The following is a 22,306-nucleotide window of genomic DNA, read 5'->3' on the forward strand; positions in this document are numbered from 1 at the left end:
AAGAAATTAATAACCTTGAAACTAATGAAAATGAAACAGAACATATCCAAACTTATGGGATGCAGCAAAAGCAGTACTGAGAGGGAAATTTATAGCCATAAGTTCATACATCAAAAAAAGAAGAGCTAAAGCTGAAGAACTAAATGCACACTTGGAGGAATTAGTTAAAAAACAACAAACTAACCCCAAAGGAAGAAGAAAGAAAGAACAAAGATCAGAGCAGAACTAAATGAAATAGAAAATAAGAAAGCACTTGAAAAAATAAAACCAAGAGCTGGTTCTTTGAGAAGATCAATAAAACTGACAAACCCTTAGCTAGATTAACAAAGAAAAAGAGAGAGAAGATGCAAATACACAATATAAGAAATGAAAAAGGAGATATCACCACTGATACCACAGAAATAAAGACTATCATAAGAGGATACTTTGAAAAACTATATTCCAACAAAAATAACAATTTAGAGGAAATGGACAAATTCCTAGAAACACATAAGCACCCTACATTGATGAAAGAAGACACTGACAATCTTAACAAACCAATCACAAGTAAAGAGAATCAGTCATTAAAAACCTCCCAACTAAGAAGAGCCCTGGGCCAGACGGCTTCACAGGTGAATTCTACAAAACATTCCGGAAAGAACTAACACCAATCTTGCTTAAACTCTTCCAAAAAATTAAAACAGAAGGAACATTGCCTAACTCATTCTATGATGCCAACATTACTCTAATACCAAAGCCAAACAAAGACACCACAAGAAAGGAAAATTACAGACCAATCTCTCTAAGGAACCTAGACGTGAAAATCCTCAACAAAATACTTGCTAATTGTATTCAACAACACGTTAAACAAATTATACACCATGACCAAGTGGGGTTCATTCCGGATAAGCAAGGATGGTTCAACATAAGAAAATCAATTAATGTAATACATTACATAAACAGATTGAAGGAAAAAAATCACATGATCATATCTATAGATGCAGAAAAAGCATTTGAAAAAATACAGCACCCTTTCTTGATAAAAACACTGCAAAAGCTCGGAATAGAAGGAAACTTTCTGAACATGATAAAGAGTATATATGAAAAACCCACAGCTAACATCATTTACAATAGTGAAATCCTAAAATCCTTCCCTCTAAGATCAGGAACAAGACAAGGATGCCCACTATCACCCCTCTTATTTAACATCATCTTAGAAGTACTTGCTCAAGCACTGAGGCAAGAACCAGACATAAAAAGCATCCAGACTGGAAAGGAAGAAGTGAAAATTTCACTATTTGCAGATATGGTTCTATACATAGAAAACCCTGAGAAGTTTACAACAAAGCTTCTAGAACTAATCAATGAGTTCAGTAAAGTTGCAGGTTACAAGATCAATGTGCAAAAATCAGTAGCATTTCTGTACACCAATAATTAACAATCTGAGGAGGAAATCAGGAATCAAATACCATTCACAATAGTAAATTAAAAAATCAAATACCTCGGAATAAATTTAACTAAAGAGGTAAAAGACTTATACACAGAAAACTACACAACACTGTTCAAGGAAATCAAAGAAACTTAAATAAATGGAAGAATATTCCCTGTTGATGGATAGGAAGACTAAATATTATTAAGATGTCTATCCTACCAAAACTGATCTACAGATTCAATGCAATCCCAATAAAAATCAACACAGCATTCTTTAGTAAACTAGAGAAACTATGAAATTTATTTGGAAAGGAAAGAGGCCCCAAATAGCCAAAGACATATTGAAAAAGAAAAATGAAATTGGAGGAATCACACTACCTGACTTCAAAACATACTACAAAGCTACAGTAGTGAAAACAGCATGGTATTGGCACAAAGACAGACACACTGACCAATGGAACCAAATTGAGAGTTCTGATATAGATCCTCATACATACAGCCATATGGTATTTGACAAGGCCACCAAACCCTCTCAACTGGGAGAATGGCCTCTTCAACAAATGGTGCCTGGAGAACTGGATATCCATATGTAAAAGAATGAAAGAGGATTACCAACTCACACCTTATACAAAAATCAACTCAATATGGATCAAAGACCTAAATATAAGAGCCAAGACCATAAAGACCTTGGAAGACAATGTGGGGAAGCATCTACAGGACCTTGTAATAGGCAACAGCTTCATGAACTTTGCACCAAAAGCATGAGCAGCAAAAAAAACAGATAAATGGGACTTCCTCAAAATTAAAGCCTTCTGCACCTCAAAGGAGTTTGTCAAGAAAGTGAAAAGAGAGCCTACACAAATGGGAGAAAATATTTGGTAAACATGTATCTGATAGACGACTTACATCTTGCATATATAAAGAACTCCTATATCTTGAAAATAAAAAGAGAAACAGCCCATTTAAAAACTGGGAAAAATATTTGAACAGACACTTCTCCAAAGATGATATACAAATGGCTAAAAAACACATGAAAAAAAATGCTCAAAATTCCTATTAGGGAAATGCAAATCAAAACAACGAGATACCGTCTTACTCCCATAAGATTGGCAGCTATGAAAAAATCAGAAGACTACTATTGTTGGAGAGGATGTGGAGGAAGGGGACCACTCATCCACTGCTGGTGGGAATGCAGAAGGATCCAGCCATTCTGGAGGACAGTTTGGTGGTTTCTCAAAAAACTAGCCATAGATTTGCCATATGACCCAGCAATTCCACTGCTGGGTATATACCCAGTAGAACTGAAAACAAGGACACAAACTGTCTCAGAGAGTTAGAGACTGGATGATAAACTTTAAGGTAGTTGGAGGGTAGAGGAAGGTTGTGAGCTGACAGCTATTTGGGTGAAATTTATGATAAGCTGGAGGTAAGTATTTGTACTGGAAAGGGATAAAATGGGGGCATAGCGATAACTTTGGGTGGGGCTGCGTGGGCTTTAGGGGCACTAGGGATGGAAGGATGGGTCAGATTGTGCAAGAAATTGGGGAGAGGGTGAGGGGAACATTAGATCATGGGAGATTGTCAGGTATGTGGCTGAATTTGTGGTACAGAGAAAACTCTTTAGAGAATGTAATATGGAAGGTTGCCTGTTTGGGATGCTCAAGGTGGGGCACCTGACACAGGGCAAGCTTCTGGGGAGTGTGTGAGTGCTCGTTTTGTCATAGTGGGTTATATCACTGGGTGGAGACCCATACAATGAGAGTGAAGGTATACCCACACCCTGGGGAGGACTGGTGTTCTCAAACGGAGGGAATTGTATCTCAAGAGAATCGGTGGCTCCCAATGGGTTAGGGAAGTCAAGTATGTTAAGCCCTGAACATTTTTGCAAGTATCTCTCAATATGGTCCCTCAAGTAATGAAGATTGATTGTCATGGTGGGCCCTGAGGGTTGATACATGGAATCAGGGTAACTGTGGAGCAATGGAAGAGTTCCATAAGATCATTCCATGATGGATAGAGGTCATGTTAAATTACACCAAAAATGTATAAAAGTCTATAGGCTAAAATGTAAGCTATAATGTAAAACATAACTAAAAATTTAGAAAATTGTATAGTCTAAAATATAAACCATAATGTAAACCCAAATGGAACCATGTTTGAAAGTTATCATCTCAATATCTGTACATTAGCTGCAGCAAATATAATATGAACATGTAAAAAGATCACTGTTGGGGAAGGGATAAAGGGTTTGATGTTTGATATGTGCAAATACATATACTGTATATGTGAAATTACTGTGACCTAAAACTTATGTCAAGCGACACTTAAAAAAAAAAAAAAAAGGAGGTAGATACTGAGGAAGAAATGGAAGAATTTGCCTTGGCACTGTACATACAGGGCAACACCTGTAGCAGTGATGAAAGGCAAAATGTCAATAACAAAGCTTTTTCATTTTTCCAGATACCCCAATTTATTTCTTTTATTTTTCTAGATTTCTATGTATTCTATATTTAACCTTTAACCCCATCACTATATTCCATTTTTCTATTAATGGAACCTGGCAATATATTGGGCTTCCTTTTTGAAGAAGTTTTGGACTACAGAGGTTCAACTATGGCGGGGGAGGAGCACTTATGTGGGTGTCACTGGTGGGGGGCACACGGTTGGGAGGGAGTTCTCCAGGGCATGTATACAGGGTACATAGAAAGGTGTGGACATTTTCATAGTGATTTCAGTTGGAAACGACAGATGAGAGTGCTGAGTTCCTGACCAGGGGAGCTCTAGCACATTCCCCAATGGAACAACAACAATCCCCCAAGTGCAATGGCAAAGACCAACAAAGATGGATGGTCCAACAATGAGCCCTTGACACTGATGGCTCCAATTATGAGCCTACGTGCCTGAAATATGAACTAGGCCTATAACTGTGGGGTGCCTAAGAGTTAACCTCCTGAGAGCCTCCGTGTTGCTCAAATGTGGCCACTCTCTAAGCCAAATTCAGCATGAAGATACATTGCCTTCCCCCCTGCATGGGACATGACTCCCAGGGATGAGCCTCCTTGGCACCAAGGGATTACTACCAAGCACCAGCCGATGATGTAACTACAAAAAGACCTTGAACAAAGAGGTCAACTCAGACTGGCAGAATATCTCCGCCTACATGTAATATGAGGTGTTAAAAACTGCTTTTTGACTTTGGATAAATGGGGGAAATGGAAAGGACAAGTGAGTTTATATGGCTATGAGTATCCAAAAAAGAGTCAGGAGATCATCAGAGGGTGATGCTTATGCACGCCTCAGCAGGGTACCAGAGACAGCAGGGTACCAGAGACAGGTAGATGGAAACCCAGGTGCTGGTTCTCCTGAGGGCTGCAGAGACCCACAGGTTCTATGGTCATGGCAGATGGCTCTGGAGTTCAGGGCCATGTCAGTCGGCCCTACTTTGAAGTTTGTGTTCCTGAGTGTGATGGCGTTGGGACTCAGAAATAACCTTTCTACACACGCCTCATCTGTTACTTTTACCAGACCTGTGGCTGGCATTTGGTTTGGTGTATACTCAGGAGACCTGAATCTCTGAACTGTCCATGTGATGGCCAGGCCCTGGGTCTCAGCCGACTTGCAGCTCCTACCCTCTGGTTTCTTGGACTTACCCTGGCCAGCTGACAGGGAGGTGAAGAGGGTCAACCACCACACCAGGGAGCCAAGAGTACCTACAGCTGCAAGCAGGAAAATTGCATCCATCATCCATGTGGAATCTAAACCCCCTCTTGATGTAGAGGGGGACTGGACATAGCCATCCAGGTCCACAAGATGGAGAAACAGAGTATGGATTAGAGTGGACTTACTGGTGTTCTGCTGGGGAACCACTGTGATTTGTAAGGGAAGAAATTATAGCAGTGATGTGGAGAGGGTGGCCATGGTGGCTGCTGATGGTTGGGGGAGGGAAGAAGAGATAATGGTGTGGGGGCATTTTCAGGACTTGGAGGTGTCCTAGGTGGTGTGGGGAAGGATGCTGGACGTTGTGCGTCCTGCCGTGGCCCACTGGGTGGACTGGGGGAGAGTGTGGACTACAATGTGGACCACTGTCCATGTGGTGCAGCGGTGCTCCAGAATGTATTCACCAGGTGCACTGGATGTGCTGCAATGATCAAGAGGTTGTTGATGTGGGAGGGTTGGGGTGCGTGGGGTGGGGGGGTATATGGAGACCCCCTATTTTTTTAATGTAACATTTAAAAGAAAATAAAGAAGAAAAAAATAAGCATTGTAGTAACACGAATAACATATTTGCTACTTGGACCTCTGTGAACTGTCTGGCTCAGTGGTACTGCACTCAGTGTGTGCTACAATACCATCCCCACACAGCAGCTCTGTCCCCCAGCAGCAGCCACCTGCCATGCCTGCCTCTTGGTCCCTGGTCCCTCTAAACTACTTTCTAGCCCCTGCTTTTTCCAGATCTTCACCTAAGTGGACAGTCAGTCTCCGTCCTCTTGTGTCTGAGGATCTCCCTCAGCGCAGTGTGTTCAGGGCTCCCTAACTGCAGCCTGTGCAGAGCCCCCTCCTGTCTAAGCTGGTACCCCACTGTGGCGACTCTGCGCTCCGTTCACCTGCTGGTGGGCCAGCTTGTTTCCACCTTTCTGCTTTTGTGGCTAACGCCGGCGTGAACACTGGTGGACAAGACCCTGGCCTCCGGGGCTTCCCGGTGTGACTCTTAATAATTACAATTTTCTTAAAGACCAGCCAAAGACAGAGGGACATGGACAGCGGGGCTGCATCGAGAAGAGTTTTTATTTGTACGGAACAGTTTTAAAAATACAGAATAAAATAGCTTTATCTCTACTATTATTCACAACATCTGGTCCAAATATTACATATTTTTAAAATACTTAAACGTTTAATGAAGCCATGTTAGAAAAACAATATGAAAATTCTTTTTAAAAACTCCATAAAAGAATTACACATCTCAAAAAAAACAACAACAACGAAACAAACAACCCCACCCCACGTACCCTCGGTAAGCAAAAAAAAAAAAAAAAAACAAACAAACAGAATTGCAGAACCATGGAGAGCAAACGTCAGTCACAGAAACTCGAGGAGAACGCAGGCCCGCGCCGTCTGCAGGCCAGGCGGGAGGTCATCAGCGCGTCCCACGGGCTGTGCACACAGAAGCGGGCCGTGGACTGTGGGACGGCGACACGGCAACTCCAAGGACAACAGAGGCTACTTGTGTAGTGACCGCGAGGCTCGATGGGACACAGCCTGAAGGGACGGGAATGTCTGCGAGGCCGCGCGAGGGCCCGCAGCGCCCGCGGGCCAGGCAGGCACCACCGACTGCATCTGGAGGGTGGGTGGGGAGGGGACATATTCTCTGCGTCCAAATCGCCAGGGGACAGCAGCCCCCACGCTCGACACTGAGGACCAAGGCGGCTCTCCTGCGGGAGCGGGCAGCGCCCGGGCCCGCCTCGGCGTCCAGCACCAGCTGGGAGCGTGGCGGCCTCACGCCAGCCTCGAGTGCAGCAGCCGTGGACGTGCCTCTCCTCGGCCAGCCGGGTTCTGGAACGCGGCCGCACCGCCCCCGAGGTGTAGATATGCCTGCAGGCTGCGCTTGCCACTTTAAACCCAATTCGCTAGTACCGATATTCCAGCAGGGACATGGATTAAAGAAAGTAACCATTTAGCTATCGGTAATAAAATATATGCATGGGTAAATAAAGTATACATATATACTAGAGATTCATCAATGGAGAAATTCTATCATCACATGACATTGTCATGAAAATTATATCATTCCCTCCCTGGAAAACGGGGACTGTCATCCTGGGTAGAAATGTTACTTTGCTCTATGGAAATACTGCAGTGTTCATGCATAAACCAGCTGTCCTCGCGAAAGCCCGTTTTCTAGAGGGAAGCAGGGCCTGCGTGGGGGTCTACGGCTGTGGCGAAGGGAACCACCTGGACCGCCCCGTGATCTCCGTCAGCCGGTCCAGCCGAAGTGCCCCTAGAACGTTCTACTGACAGGCTCGAGCTGGCGGCCCCACACCTAACTGCCTCGAGAGGGGGGGCCCTTCCCTTCCCCAGGGCTGAGCCGGCCCCGCTCCGGACACGTCTTAGCCAAAGCAGGGGTGGCCCCACGGCCCCACACGGACTGTCCCGTTCTTAGAAACGCCTTCCCCATCGGCACCGCCACGGCGCACGCCTCCTGTCAGGGCCAGGACGGTGGGGAGGTGGGCGCCGTGGAGCCTGCAGGTGGAAGCCCCCTACGCGCGTTCAAGGTCAAACCACTTTACGACATTCTGTGGAAAGCAGCCCAGGGCACAGGCCGCTGCTGACCCCAGGACGGGGGAGACCTGGCCCCTCAGTTACGGGCTTTCCTTCCCCAGCCGACCCGCCCACGGCGAGCACGAGGGCACACAGCCAGAGGGACTGCGATGCGTGCGCAGGAGCCACCCACTAGCAGACACAATGAGCAGGACTTAAAGGAGACTCAATCGCTCAACTGAAGGTACGTTTCGCACACCGTGCAGAACCCACCAGACTCGGCGGGCCTCTGGCCGCTGCCCTCGGGCCTCTCTCCTGCCCTTTCCTGACTCCTCCGCCCACTTGGACAGAGGACCTGGGTGGCCAGACAGACAACCCCGGAAGGGGATGCCCTCTTTCCAGGCGGCATGGGGGCAGGGCTGCCTTCACACGTGAAAACGCGCCAACGACCAAGAGGCCCCCAGGACCCCTCCCCACAGGGCCTCCAGAAGGTGCAGTTTCTGGATGTCCGAAGCAGACCCCCAGGAGAGGAGCCCAGCCTCGGCGAAGGGCACTTGCGCCCCGTGACCTCCAGCCCTGACGCTCCCACTGGGACAGCTGGCCCTTCCGTCGCGACGGCTGGAACGCGGCCAGCCTCTGGGAAGATGAGCGGATCCCCCTCTTTCCAGAGCAGAGAAGTGGAGATGCTGAGGAAAGGGAGCAGCTCGCCTGGGGAGGGCTGTCGGCCTCGGGGATGCGGTGAGTGCCTGGGGCGGACACAGTCAGCCAGGGCGTGGAGACACGCCGGGGAAAGCAGCAAAACCCAGCGTCGGGTAGGAGCTGAGTGTTTTTAATCTGCAGTTAAGGTCTTAGCAAAACAACGCAGTGGCTCTGAGGTGCCCTTCCCATAGTAAACCTTCAGCGCCCAGCTTCTAGGGCCTGTAGTGACCTAACAGTGCTGCCAGAGGCACCCCCGAGAGGTGCCGCGGTGACCCCTGCTGTGGGAGACGGCGCCGCCCACGTGGAAGGGCCCGCGAGGTGCAGCCTCGTCAAGGGAGCGCGCTCGAGCCTCGGCTTTTCCTCGGGCTGAAGACCTCGGCGCAGGTCGAGCAGCTGTCGTTCTTCCAGTTTAGTGTTATCAGAACGCGTCACGGGGGCGCGCCAGCGGCAGGACCTCGACCAAGGCCAGCCTTCAGGGGACCCGGCTGCCCCGGGAAAAGTCGGGGTCTGGCGGGCGTGCACCCCAGCGGCCCTCGGGACCCTCGGCTGCCGAGGCCTCGGCCGGGGCCAGGGCCCGCCTGGCGCCTCCGAGCTGGCGCCCCTGCCCGCGCCCACCGCAGCTTCCCTTCCTCACGGAACACATTCACAGCGCGCCCGGCCGCGGCGCTGGGCTCTGGTCCAGGAGTCAGTTCTGATAAATAGGTTAACGTTACACTATTTACACTTCCATGGCATCAAGCAACACGAAACACAGCCACGGTCACGGTTACTGGCCTCTGCCGCCACCACGCGGCCCTGACGGCGCCCGCGGTTTACCAACCTGGTTTGCTACTCAACGGGGGGCGGGGGGACGGGACAGGACGAGTGATCAGAGCAAGAAGGTGGCACGGGCAAACCCTGATTCCAACGCCTACTGGAGTCAACGTGCAGCAGGAGTAACCTCGTCGTCCCGGACGCGCGGCGGCAACGGACGTCCACGACGGCAGAGCCGAACGCCGGAGCGCCCGCGCAGGGCTGCAGTGGGCCCGGCGCCGGCGTCACAGCTGCAGGAGGGGGGCGGGAAGGAAGGTGAGGGCGGGGCGGGATCGCGCAGGGACCCCTGCGCTGCCTCGGGGCTGCTCCCTCCCAAGCCCCCGGCGGGTTTCCAGTCCAGCGAGACCTGGAGGGACGCACGGGCAGCCAGGCCACTGTCTCCGGCCAGGTGCCGTCCTCCCACAGGTGACGGGAGCCTGCGCCCCATCTGATGCCCGCCGCGGCCCCACGAGGGCCCTGTGCCCTCGGCCGGCACAGGCGGAGGTGCAGACGCGCAGAAGCTGGACGAGGGAATGGGGCACGTGCCCGGGGGGGCCGTGCCGGGCCCAGGTCCTCGCGCCTCGCTCGCCAGGGGAGGGTGTGGGAACGAGAAGCCCGCGGGTTCAGCGTCCGCTCCGCGGGAAGGTGGGGCGTCAAGTTCAGGGGCGTCGAGTCCGCGGGGGAAGGCCGGCAGACGGGTCAAGGGCTGCGTCTATGGCAGGGAATGGGCGCCGCCATCCTCGGCACGACGGCCCGGAGCAGCTCCTGCCGCCGGCCTCGCTCCAGGTGCGGAAGGGACGTGCAGACAGACACACAGACGCGGGGTCGCTGCTCGTGGCTTGGGACTCGACGCGGGCCCCGCTGCGGCCGGGCCACAGGCCACGGGGCGCGCCCGGGGCTATACCGTGGCCTGCGAGTCCCCGTCGGCGCTGCGGCTGCGGCGCTCGCCGAGGCCCTTCCAGGCGTAGCCCGCGAATGTGGGGCTGATGGGCAGGTAGCGGAAGCAGCGGTACTTCCTCAGGACGCCCATGCCGAACGGCAGGTCGTAGGACTCCATGCCCTCGGGCAGCTTGGCGCCCTTGCCGACACCCGTCTTCCAGCGCCTGATGCCCCTCTCCTCGGGGGTACCTGCCAACACACCAAGCAGACACGGCGTCGGGCCGACTCGGGGCCCTGCGGGCCGCACCCGCGGCTCAGGCGCAGCGCGGAGCACCTGGTGGCCCGTCAGGACGCCCGGCCCCACGCCACCCAGCTCCTGCACCCCGACGCCGCTGCACGCCCGCCCCGCCCACATCCCCCGTTCTCCTGGGCCGCCGCGCCAGCCTCCTCCCTTGTGCCCGGTGTGTGGCGCCCCGGGCACTGAACCCGACTCCTCTGCCCAGAAGGGCCGGGCCCGCGGCGACACACAGGTAGCCGGGCTCAGGGCGTCCTCAGGAGGTGCGGGGGTTCCCGTACCCAGCTCCGCCCCACCAGCACCCTGGCAGAAAGCTGAGGTTAAGCTCCCGCCTGACGCTGCGCCCCAGTTCCACCTCGGCAGGGAGAGGGGTGCTGGCTGCCGACCGGCTCAACCAGCGCCTTGCGCCTTGCGCCTGTCCAGGCAGGGGCCGTCTCGCCGTAGAGGCCGCTCCCGGGCCCCTGCTCGAAGCACCATCCGCCCTCGGGAGCCTGTCCTGACACTGGACCCCGCCCGTCCAGTGCAGCATCGCCCAGGCCACGCCCAGGGAAAGCAGAGCTGTGCGCGGGCAGGGTGCTGCCTCCCCAGCCCTCATCCCCAGCCCTGGGCGGCCCTGCAGCTCCTCGGGGCTGGAGCACGGCCACGGGCGGAGCCAAGCGGGAGGAGCCAAGCTGCAGGCCGGCCCCGGCCGTGAGGGGAAGGCACAGTCACCCCACGCGGGAGCTTGCAGCCAAGAAAACCCAGTAGGTTAAAAGTAAGTGACTGACTCTTCAGAGCAGGGTGGAGCGGGGCCCAGGCCTGCTGAGAGGTCACCGCGCAGCCCTCGCCCTCCCCGCGGCCCTCGCCCTCCCCGCGGCCCCCGCCCCCCCCCCCCGCGGCCCCCCCCCCCGCGGCCCCCGCCCTCCCCGCGGCCCCCGCCCTCCCCGCCGCCCCCGCCCTCCCCGCCGCCCCCGCCCTCCCCGCGGCCCCCGCCCCCCCCCCGCGACCCCCCCCCGCGGCCCCCGCCCTCCCCGCGGCCCCCGCCCCCCCCCCGCGGCCCCCGCCCCCCCCCGCGGCGTGGGGGCCCGCGGGCGCCGCCCACCTGGGATGGTGTTGTCCAGCACGAAGGCCACGCAGCCGCCCACGAACATGGCCGTGGTGAGGAGCACGTTCAGCACCTGGTCGATCCCCGTGATGCCTGGAAACGCAAGGCGGGGGGAGGGTCACGGCACGGAACGGCCACGCGCGCAAATCCGGCGCTGCCAACTGCGTCAGAATCACGGCGGGACGCCCAGCCGTCATCAGAAGGGGTCGCCAAGGGAAGTCCTGACAGAGCTGGGTCCAGGACCGTCAGGTGGGGCGGGGCCCACCCAGAATGAACTGAAGCCGCCGCGGGCGTTTGCGGACAAAAACAACAGGCACAGGAGTACGAGAAAAAATGCCTAACTCAAGGCTGAAAAGCAAATTTCAAAATGAAAAAGAGGACGACAAAAAAACCTGTGGTCCCTGCCGTCCACGGGGACTTGTGGGAGGCCAGGTGGCTTCTCTCAGGGCTCAGCAGCTTTTAACTGACGTACCTGGATTTGTAAAGCTGTCCCCACGAGAACGTGACTTAAGAAGCAGTCGAATCTCCTTGTCACTAGGGAGCTTAAACCTTCTATGTTTAAAACATAAAGATCCCAAATTTTAGGGATCACTGCTTTCAAACTTACAAGAATACACGTTTAAAAAGTAGAGCTCCCGCCCCTGCCTCCGCGCAGCGTAACATGCGAGCAGCAGCGCCCCTGCAGCACGTCGTGCTCTGTGCATTCCTCCTGACACTGGGGACTGAACGGGCCAGGGGGCTGCAAGGGGCCCCTGCACGGGGCTGCCAGGTTGATGACGCCGTTTTGGGAATCACTCATTTTAACACCGTGTTAGCCTGAGGCACCCACAGGTTTTCAGAGGCCCCGGCGCCAGGGGCCGGCTGTGGGAGGCACAGAGCACTTCCAAACAGCTGCAGCGGGCGACCCCCAAGAGATGCACAGAAGACGGTGCACCTGCCCGGATCGGAAGTGCCAGGGCCTCTCCAGGCACCGGCAGCTGTGATCCCACGGCCGCGGCGAAAGCCCCCCGAGCCCAGGGCCCGCCCCCACACCTGTGACGAGAGGGTTCTGCTTGAGGTAACTGGGAAGGACGAGCCCAAAGAAGATGGAGAAGCCGAGCACGAAGAGGTTCCGCGACGAGTTCAGGTCGACGAACTGCAGGTTGGAGAGGCCGACGGCCGTGATCATGCCTAGGAGAGAGCAGGGAGCTCCAGGCGCCTCCGGGACGGGGCTCGCACCGCCCAGGCAGACCCCGGCAGGAGACCCTGGAGAGAGGGCAGGGCCGCGAGGAGGACTGGGGCTGCCCCTCAGCCATGGCTCCCGCAGAGCCGCACGTCCCCGAGCCCGGGCGGGCAGCCAGGACGCCCCGGGAGATGGTGCGCAAACCTCTGAGACCCACCCCGACCCCTGGGGTACGCCTGGCAGCTAGAGCCCGCCGGACCGCCCGAACAACCCTTGGTAGAAACGGGGGGTTACGCAGCCCGCTCCCAGGGGAGGATAACTGAGCGAAGGCTATTTGCAATACTGATTGGAGACCAAAATTCACTGGCTCTCCCCAGCCCGCTGTTCTGACGGTGGCTCTACCTAAATTCAGCTCGGCGAGGGATGGATGCTTTTGGAAGGCAAGTCCTTTTCTAACTTTGTAAAGCTTTACTGTATATATAATATATGCTATATAACACGCACGATACACGTAACAAAACCTGCCGCTGTAACCATCTTTAAGTGCACAATCCAGTGGCACTGAGGACAGTCAGGCTGTGCTGCCAGCTCGACGTTGCACAATCAGAACTTTCTCATCCACCCAAAGAAAACCGCCCCTTAAGCAGCAGCTGCCTCTCCCGTCAGCATTTGGAAACTCCCGTCTGGACTTTCCTGAAGGGCGTCTGCAGAGAGCGCACCCCTACGCAGCGAGCAAAGGTGGAGAGAGGAGGGCCTGGGGGCCAGGGACATGGGGGTTACCAAAGAGGGTGCAGAAGAGCGCGCCGAGCACGGGGTCCGGGAGGGACGCAAAGAGGGCGCTGAACTTGCCGACGGTGCCCAGCGCCAGCATCAGCGCCGCGCCGTACTGGATCACGCGGCGGCTGCCCACCTGCAGGGCGGAGGCAGGGGTGGCGGTCACGCGCGGCTCCCCAGGGAACCGACCGTCCTCGGGCGGCCCTGACGCTCCGTGGACAGCATCCGAGGACAGGCTCGAGCTCGGCATGTGACGGCCGTGGTCACTCAAGACGCTGCCAGCTCGCCCGTCCTCTCCCTGCTCCTCTGAAGCTCGCCCCTCCGCCCACCTGTGCTAGGGCTGACCCCGCACCCCCTGCCCTGGGGGACGCCACCAAAGCCTGCAGCTGGACCTGCCCGTGTCGTGGGCACTGGTACCCTCACACTCTCATGCCTCAGCCAGCACTGCCCCACTGCCTGCTGGGCTCTGGCACCACTGGCTACCCTGCCCCAAGGCACCTCATCTCAAACTGCACCTCCCACCCTGAACCAGGGACCCAGGCGTTTCGGGGCCCTGCCTGCCCCGGGGGGCGAGGCCTGCTCTGGGCCTCAGGACAGTCATCTCTAAGACGGACAGGCGTGAGGACTGGCGGCAAGGCCAGGCGAGAGCGCCTGCCGCTGGCCTTCCTGCGCCGTGGCTGCCGCTGTGTTGGGTGACCGCTCTAAGAGCTGCTGGGCAGGGTCAGCCCCTCCTAAAGCCCCCCCAGAGCTCAGGGAGCAAAGCCCTTGTCCACAGCACCGGGGATGGCATTACACTGCCCGCTGGAGCCACGGCCACGGTGGCTGCTGAGTCCTGGGGTGACCGGGCACCCGCACGCAGTCCCCGTTTTCCCCGCTTGAAGCCTCAGTGGCCACACGTGGGCTCAGGCGCCGTCAGCCCGGCTCTAGGTCGAGGCTCAGGACTTGGGAGCAGAGCTCGACTCGCCCTGCGTGGACAAGGACACAACGCAGCCGGAGCGCATCTCCTCCCGATGGGGGCTGCCTGTCAGCGGGGGGCGCGAGGCTCAGCGCAGGTCCCGCCTGCCTTCGGAGGAGGCTGAGCAGACAGACCGGGCTGCGTGAGAGGGGACGGGGCACCAAGGCCAGGGCTGCCACCCTGCCCCGGGCGGAGCGGCTCCCACGCCTGGGCCAAGGGCACGCAGGAGGCCAGGCAGTGCGAGAAGGTACCGGCAGGTGCCTTCCAGTGCCACAGGGCAGGGCCCCGGGAAACCGCCCGCAGGCGCAGGTGTCACCGAGCAGGTGGGCTTCCAGCGCCCTGGACCCGCAATCACAGCTGAGCAAACGGTTTGCTTCCTTTCTGTCTGGTCATCAAATCTCGCACAGCCCTGGTGGGGGGGGCTGCCCTGGCTGGGGGGGCTGCCCTGGAGTGCCGTCCCCCTAATTACAAAGGTCCAACAGGCCCAGGAGGCTTCCCGGCTCACCCCGCGTTCTCAGGACGCTGCGCTCGGGTGGGGGCTCCACGTCACAGTAGCACACGAGCACGACCCCGGCGCCCGCTGGCGGCTCCACGGCCACCAGCCCTGGCTCCCTGCTGCCCGGCACGCCAGGCCCGCTCGGATCCCGAACAAGCACGGGCGCTCAGGGAGCAGCAGGCGCCTCTGCTCAGCCCTCGGCCCCACCCAGCACCCACCCCCAGCTCTCCCCAGGGCTTCTCACTTGTTTCTGGGCTCAGGCGTTAACTGGTGCCCGTCTGTCCTGCCTGCCAGTCGGGGCTGGGGGGCTTTTCTATTCACTGACATGTCCCCAGTGTGCAGACCAGCAGCCTGGCGCGCGGCTGGGCCTTAACGAACGTCCGCATGCCTCATGGACCCCCGCCCGCGTGAGCGCCTCCTGCCCAGGCCGGCAGCAGGAGGGGGGCTTCCAAGAGGCACTAAAACCAGCAAAGCCAAGAGGAGGAGACGGGGCGCTCAGAGCCCCTTCTGCTGAGACCCCACTGTGGTCAGCCATCGGGGAGATGGACCAACGCCCGGGGCCCCCCACTTAATTAGAAGAGTTCTCATACCTTAGTGATCCCCAAGACGCCGATGTTGGGACTGGACGAAGTAGAGCCGTTGCCGGTGCCAAATATGCCGTCGAGAACACAGGAGAGCCCCTCCACGAAAATGCCCCTGCAGGGGGCGGGCGGGGAGAGCAGCAGTCGTTCATTCGCTCGTTCACTCGCACATGGGAAACGCGCTCTGAAGCTCCTGCCTCGGCATCTCGGGGCACAGCCGCGCAGCCCTGGACGTCCCCGGCCCGCACCCGCCTTAGGGCAGAAGCCCTCAGCGCTGCCGAGCCTCACGCTAGGCGCGGTGTGTTAAAACCAAGGTGGCGGCCAGAACCCCGGGTCAGTGCCTGGACAGGGCACCCAGCCCAACGCGGGAACGAAGCGGCATCCAAAACGCCGCGAGACCAGGCAGGGGCCCCCAGCCGCCGCTGGCGCCTGCACGTGGGCTCAGGGCTCCCGGGGCTCGGGGTCTCTCCCATGATGGTCACTGAGGAAGGAGGGGAGATCCTGCTGCTTAAAGGGTGGGGAAAACCAGACCCAGACCAGGTGGGGACGTGGCCAAGACAGCAGCGCGCCTGGTCCCTGCCCCGGCGGGCGGCCCCGGCCTACCTGTTGATGGCGTGGATGGGCGGCGGCGGGGCGCAGGACAGCCTGGCGCAGGCGTAGTAGTCGCCGATGGACTCGATGATGCTGGCCACGACCGCGCTGAGCATGCCGATGACGCCCGCCGCCGAGACGGTGGGCAGGCCCCACTGGACTGCGGGGAGACGCGCGTGAGGGCCCGCGGGCGGGCAAGGCGCCTCGGGGGCAAGGGGCCTGGCGCGGGGACTCCCGGGCATCTAGAGGTTTGAATCTCTGTCCTCAAGGTGCCCGGTGCCTGGGGGACACGTCAGGAGGGGACGGCAGGACGGGGCACCATCTGCACCGTTAAGGGGCTGCCTGGCGAGGCGCTGCTTCCTCTGCCCCGAGGCCACGCTCAGGACTTACTAAGTGGGGTTTAACGTGGGCCGCGGTGGGGCGGAAATCTAGGAGAGGGATTTAGAGCTCCGCTTCGTGAGCGTGGCAGAAGGTGACGTCGACCCTGCCCACAGGATGGCGTCAAATGAAAAGGCCGTAACAATCACCAGCTGCATTTAAATCCCCACAGGAAATCAGGGCACGAGGTACGGACAACCCTCTTCCTACTGTAGTATTAGCACTTCGTAAACGTACACCATATTACGGAAAATTAAAGTTTCACTTAAAGCAAAGAGAGGTCCCCATGAGTTTCACTGTATCTGGATTTACTTAGTTCTTTGGTGGGTTTGCTCTTTAAGTAACGTCTCCTTGGACATCAAAAGCCATAAGCTTAGGTAATAAAAAGAGCACGAAAAGGTTCGCTGTGAAGTACGTGAACCTTCTCCCCGTGAGGACGATACTAACACGCTGAGCCCAGAGCGGTGGGCAGCACGGCAGAGCCGCAGCGGGGCCCAGAGCAGCGCCCTAGTCAGGCCGCCGTGCGGCCCCAGCTCTGGCTCAAGGGGCCGGCACGGACAGAAAAGGAGAAGCCGGAGCCTGCGGCTCCTGGAAGAGGAGGGACGGGAGGGCCCCGGAGAGGGTGGGCAGGGGCCAGTGTGTGCAGAGGGACACACGGGCATGGGCAGCCCTGCAGGGCCGGGACTGAAGAGGGGACGCGGGCAGTGAGGGGCAGAGCCACCTGGGGGGACTGAGGCCAGAGCCGCTGGGGGAGGGGGGGCAAGGCCTCCCGTTCACTTCTCCTCTCTTTCTGTCTGGCAGCAAAGTCCGTCTTAGACCCTCTTTTGAAGAGTACAGATGCATAAACACAAAGTTATTTTAGAAAGACTGCACTTCTTAAAGCTTTTGGAAACGCAGCTGCCAACATCCCCATCACCAGTTGTTCTTGGGCCCAGTCTTAAAATTCTTGGTTTTTCCTCTTTTTCTCCTTGTTGTTATTAAATGTGTCGACAGAACCCCCAAGCTCCGGCTCCTGCTCTAACAACCCCCAGCCTGGGACCGAGCGCCCCTGGGCCAGTGCCCTTGCCTCCGGTGGGCCCCGGGCACGGGCGGGGGGTCTCACACCTCCCTGCCTAGGAGCACGCGGCTCAGGCGTAACCCAAGCGCCGTCCTCCTCCCACGGGGGTCTCCAGGCGGCAGGGCTGCCCGTCACAAGCTCACGCAAGTCCCAGCGAGCTGGAGCAGCTCTGCCCGTCGCCCCCGGGGCCCAGGCCCCGGCGCCCTGCACTTGCCTCTCCAAGCAGCTGCCTCCCACCTGCCACCCGCGCGGCCCCCGCAGGAGAGCCTGGCGCAGGCCTTCACCCCGGCGGAGCCGAGCACGGCCGGCGGGGGCCGCAGTCCTGGTGCGTGCCCGGCCCCTCTCCGCGGCCTAGTCCTCCCCAGCCTCGGGGACCAGGGGCTCCCGTCCTGGGGGTCTCCCGCCGGCGCCCAGCCCCCGCGGCAGGGGACTTACACGGGTAGGGGACCTTGAACCATGGCGCCACCAGCAGCACGCCCTGCCTGGCGTCGGTGCGCGCGTAGAAGCCATACTTGGTGCTGTCGGGGGGGAGCACGTCCGTCACCGTGAAGATGAAGCAGAGCAGCCAGGAAACGAGGATGGCCAGGATGATCTGCGGGACGGGCGGTCAGGCGGGCGGCCGGCGGGCCTCCCGGGCCGAGCAGCGCCCCGCAGAGCAGCCGCGCACCGCCGCTGGCCCCGCTCCCAGGAGGCCCTGCGCGAGCGCGGCTGGGCGAGCTCTGCTCCAGCCTCCGTGGTCTGGCCGGGTCCCGCACCCCTCCCCTGGCGCCGCCCAGAGGACGCGCTCCGGCTTGGCCCACACCGGCCAGGGCCCACTCCGGGCCCCCCTCCCCTCCGCGGGCCGCTTCACACCCGGGGGCCGGCGGCGCAGAGAGGGTGGCAACTCACCGGGAACATCTTGAAGAGCTGCAGCTTGTACGCCGTCCACCCCTTCTTGGACTTGTAAATCGGGAGAGGAAATTTAACATTTCTGGCATATTGAGAAAACAGTAATACTAGGAAAATTGTCCTAAGGAAAGAAAAGAGAAAGAAAAGAAGGGAAACAAGGTCACGACGGCGTGTCCTGCTGCTTGGCCGCCAGCCCTGGCCTGTCACCAGCGAGACGCCCCCGCGCTGGCAGCCGAGCTCCCACCAGTGGACGCAGCCCGCCCCGGTCAACCTGTCCTCGCTGTGACACGGGAGGCACAAACAGCCGGGGCGAGTCCCGCACCCCTGAACCTCTCTGTTCATGCCCTCCACACATTCCGAGGACTAGAATGTTCTGTCAAATGGCACACACCTGTGAAGAGGCCCCTGGACAAACCACCCAGCCGCGGCAATGCCGCCGTTCTCCTGTCCACTAGAGACCAGAGCGCCCACTCACCGCCTTCTGAGACCAGCGCGCCCACTCGCCGCCTTCCCAGCAGCAAAGATGGCGCGCCCTTCCACGCCTGCCACTTCCGCCACCGTAAAGGCCCGGCTTATTTACAGAACGTCCTCTCCAGGAGCGTTGGTGACAGTGACGCTGGCCAAGGGCACGGGCTCCGGCTGGGGACGGCTCCCTCAACCACAGACCGTTCCTCCTGCTTGAGGTCGACGGCTCTCGGGAGGGCGAGGTGCGCACACTGGGGAAGGCGAGCGCTGCCGTGAGCCCGGCTGTTCCCCAGGAGGCACGAATCCCAGCGCTGACTCCTCCCGCTTCAAGGCTGGGGCTGCCCTGGACGCTGTGGGAGCCTCCTGCCAGCCCGCCGCCTCCACGCGCCACAGCCCGGGCACCTCCCGCCCAGAGGGAGCAGCCCTGCACCTGCGGGCACTCCCTGTCCCAGCGGGGCCACCGCCTCCCGGCGCCCTCACCCTGCCACCACCGCGGCTGCTCCCAGCTTCTCTCGTGCCCGCCCCCCCGCCACCCTCTGCGATGCTTTTTGGTGAACTGCCCACGCCAAGCTTGTTTTTTAAACAGACGGGCTCTGAATGGGTCTGGGGGCGTCCCCCTCCTCTGAGTAAACTTCTCTTCTTTGCTGGTTAGCCTTGCCACAAGTTTGTCTAGACTTTTTCCCCAGAAGAGCCAGTGTTTGGCTTTACCCCCTCTGTGCATTGCCTATTTTCTGTATCTTTACTACCCCCTGCCCTCTAATAACTCAGTTTCACCCTGTTCAGCTCTTAGAGCTAAACCAGTCATGTTCCCTGTTTGCCTTCAAGGTGGTTCTCTTGGGAAGAGCTGACCGTCCTGTAGGCGTGGCCGGGGCCGCGGCCATCGCGGTCTGCTAAATCATCCGCACACAAAGGCTTGACTTCCTGTCCCAGAGGCACTTAAGAGAAGTGCCTCGTGAGCCTCTGCACAGCCTGGGACTTGTGCTCATCCTTCTGTTACTGGTTTCTAATTGTACTGTTCCGCGTTAGAGTCTCCCTTTGGGGAACTTCCTGCATTTCACTGAATTGACACTTGTACACGCCAGCTCCGGCACCATGCTGCTGCGGGGAGTTCTTGGCACGACTTTTGGTGAAACGGGAAACAAGAAGGCTCCCGGGTACTTCCCAGGCCTTCATTTAATCGGGAACACCACGCGGGTCACGACAGGCCACGCGGCCTTCACTGGTGCACCAGGTTCTAACACACCACGGGTCAGACCCGTCCGGCCACGTGCCCGCAGTGTGACCATGGCGAGAGCTTCGCTCCCTTGTGCCTCAGTGTTTTAGCCAGCCAAAGGGGTGCTGATGCAGAATACCAGAAATCGGTTGGTTTTTACAAAGGTATTTATTTGGGGTAGGAGCTTACAGACACCAGGCCATAAAGCATAAGTTACTTCCTTCACCAAAGTCTATTTGGAGCAAGATGGCTGCCGACGTCTGCGAGGGTCCAGGCTTCCTGGGTTCCTATGTTCCGGGGGCTCCAGCTTAAGGCTTCAGCATCAAACTCCAACATCAAAAACCCTCAACTCTGTCCTTTGCCATGCATTTTGTGAGTCCCCATCCTTGGTAGGCAGGGACTCAATGCCCTAATGACGTGGCCCAATCAAAGCCTAATTTTAACTTAATCATGCCCAGGTACAGACCAGATTACAAACATAATCCAATGTATTTTTTTGGAATTCATAACCATATGAAACTGCTACAGTTGGTGTGGTATGTTTGTCATAATTCATAAAAGAGTGTTTTTATAATTGTATTGTTAGCTAGTCCATTGTTTGCAGTAGGTTCACTGTTGTGTTGTACAGTTGTCTAGTTTTTATTCGTTTTTAGTTTTTATTTTAGTAACATACATACAACTAGAATGTCTGCTTAATCACTTTGGAATATCCAGCACTGTTCACTGCGTTCCCAGCATGCCCTGCCTTCACCACCACCCCTGACCTGACTTTTCCTTCACTCCAGATAGAAACTCTACCACAAACAAGGCCCGCGTCCTGCCGGGGTCTGCAGAGCGTGTGTGTGGACTGGTCATGTCATAGGAAAGCAGTTCCCAGACGGTTGAATTTCACAGACCAGCAAAATTTCCATAAGTAATTAAGTAATAACACAAGTGGCTTCTGTTTTGTTTTGTGAAATATTCCGTATTCAACAAACAGGCAGCCTTTATGCATCGGGGCATATGTGATACTTGCTGTGTATACTCTGAGTCAATCCCCATTTAAAAGCTGGAGAGACCAAGTGTAGCAGTTTGATATGGTTATGGATTCCAAAAATAGATATTGGATTATGTTTGTAATCTGGTCTGTACCTGGTGTGATTAAGTTATGATTGGGCCACGTTATTAGGGCGTTCAGTGCGGGTGTGGACTCACAGATAAAAGGCATGGCAGAGGACAGAGTTGGGGATTTCTGATGTTGGAGTTTGATGCTGAAGCCTTAAGCTGGAGCCCCAAGAAGTAAGCACACAGAGGAAAGAGAAGCCAGCCCCAGGAAGAGAGGAACCCTGAGCCAAGGAAGAAGCAAGCCCCAGGAACGTAGGAACCCAGGAAGCCTGGACCCTGGCAGACGTCGGCAGCCATCTTGCTCCAACACGTGAAGATGGACTTTGGTGAGGGAGGTAACTTAAGCTTCATGGCCTGGTATCTGTAAGCTCCTACCCCAAATAAACACCCTTTATGAAAACCAACCATTTTCTGGTATTCTGCATCAGCACCCCTTTGCTAATACACCGACGCCAGGTGTTAACTAGCATGGTATATGGGAATTCTGCAGTTTATGTGTGACTTTTTCATAAATTAATAACTTGTCTAGTAACGTGTAAACAGATGGAGAGCTAAATAGCCAGGTCCTGTGGCTCTGGTGACCGATCTCGTACTCCCAAGCCTGTGCCTTTATGCTAAGGAGTAAACGACACCTCTAACGCCATTGCCTCACGGCCAGGCCCCCGCAAAACAACACCCCCCACCCGTACGAGCTCGGCCTGGCCTCAGGACCCGTGCCCCTCGGTGCCGACGGGCCCTCGACACAGCTCGGGCTCCTCCTGGCCGGGCGCACCTGCGAGCCTCACCTGAAGGAGTCAGCTTCCCTGTTTCGACACGGAAGACCCTGGTACAACCTCGAAAGCCAAGAGCTGATGGCACCACATCTACCCCATTCCCAAGTTTAACAGCTGCCCCCTCCGCTCACGCCCTGCCAGGCCTTCTCCAGGACACGCCTCCCATCCCTGCCGTCCCTGCCATCCCTGCCGTCACTGCCGTCACTGCCAGGGGCTGAAACACTGTCCATGGTACCCCGGCAAGCGGCAAAGGCCGTCCCAGCACCAAGAACGCCTCGAGCAGCAGGAACGCTCCCGGGAGGCCCAGAGGCTGCGCTCAGGGGACGCGGGGCACCGAGTCACCGTGGAACCAGCAAAGGCCACCCGTGCAGCCTGTGCCCTCTTGGCTTACAACTCCCAATACACACAGGCACCCCAGCTCAACACCAACTCCTATTGAGAACAGCGCAAAGCCG

At 57.1% G+C, this 22,306-nt stretch overlaps 1 protein-coding gene across 2 annotated transcripts in view; it reads right to left on the reverse strand.

Annotated features, from left to right (window-relative positions):
* Nucleotides 1–6,177: 6,177 nt before the first annotated feature.
* Nucleotides 6,178–22,306, reverse strand: part of SLC23A2 (solute carrier family 23 member 2) — a 90,466-nt gene continuing 74,337 nt past the window's right edge. For both annotated transcript variants that reach the window (XM_058287512.1, XM_058287511.2), the window contains exons 9-16: nt 18,297–18,417; nt 17,844–18,000; nt 15,986–16,133; nt 15,392–15,497; nt 13,357–13,486; nt 12,447–12,584; nt 11,412–11,507; nt 6,178–10,284 (exon numbers count right to left, since the gene is read on the reverse strand). In XM_058287512.1, the coding sequence (XP_058143495.1) occupies nt 10,055–10,284; nt 11,412–11,507; nt 12,447–12,584; nt 13,357–13,486; nt 15,392–15,497; nt 15,986–16,133; nt 17,844–18,000; nt 18,297–18,417 (1,126 nt within the window). In that variant the 3' untranslated portion in view covers nt 6,178–10,054. The remainder of the gene's footprint in view (nt 10,285–11,411; nt 11,508–12,446; nt 12,585–13,356; nt 13,487–15,391; nt 15,498–15,985; nt 16,134–17,843; nt 18,001–18,296; nt 18,418–22,306) is intronic.

Source organism: Dasypus novemcinctus, chromosome 24 (assembly GCF_030445035.2).
Source record: "Dasypus novemcinctus isolate mDasNov1 chromosome 24, mDasNov1.1.hap2, whole genome shotgun sequence".
In the NCBI taxonomy this organism is placed as follows: Eukaryota; Metazoa; Chordata; class Mammalia; order Cingulata; family Dasypodidae; genus Dasypus; species Dasypus novemcinctus.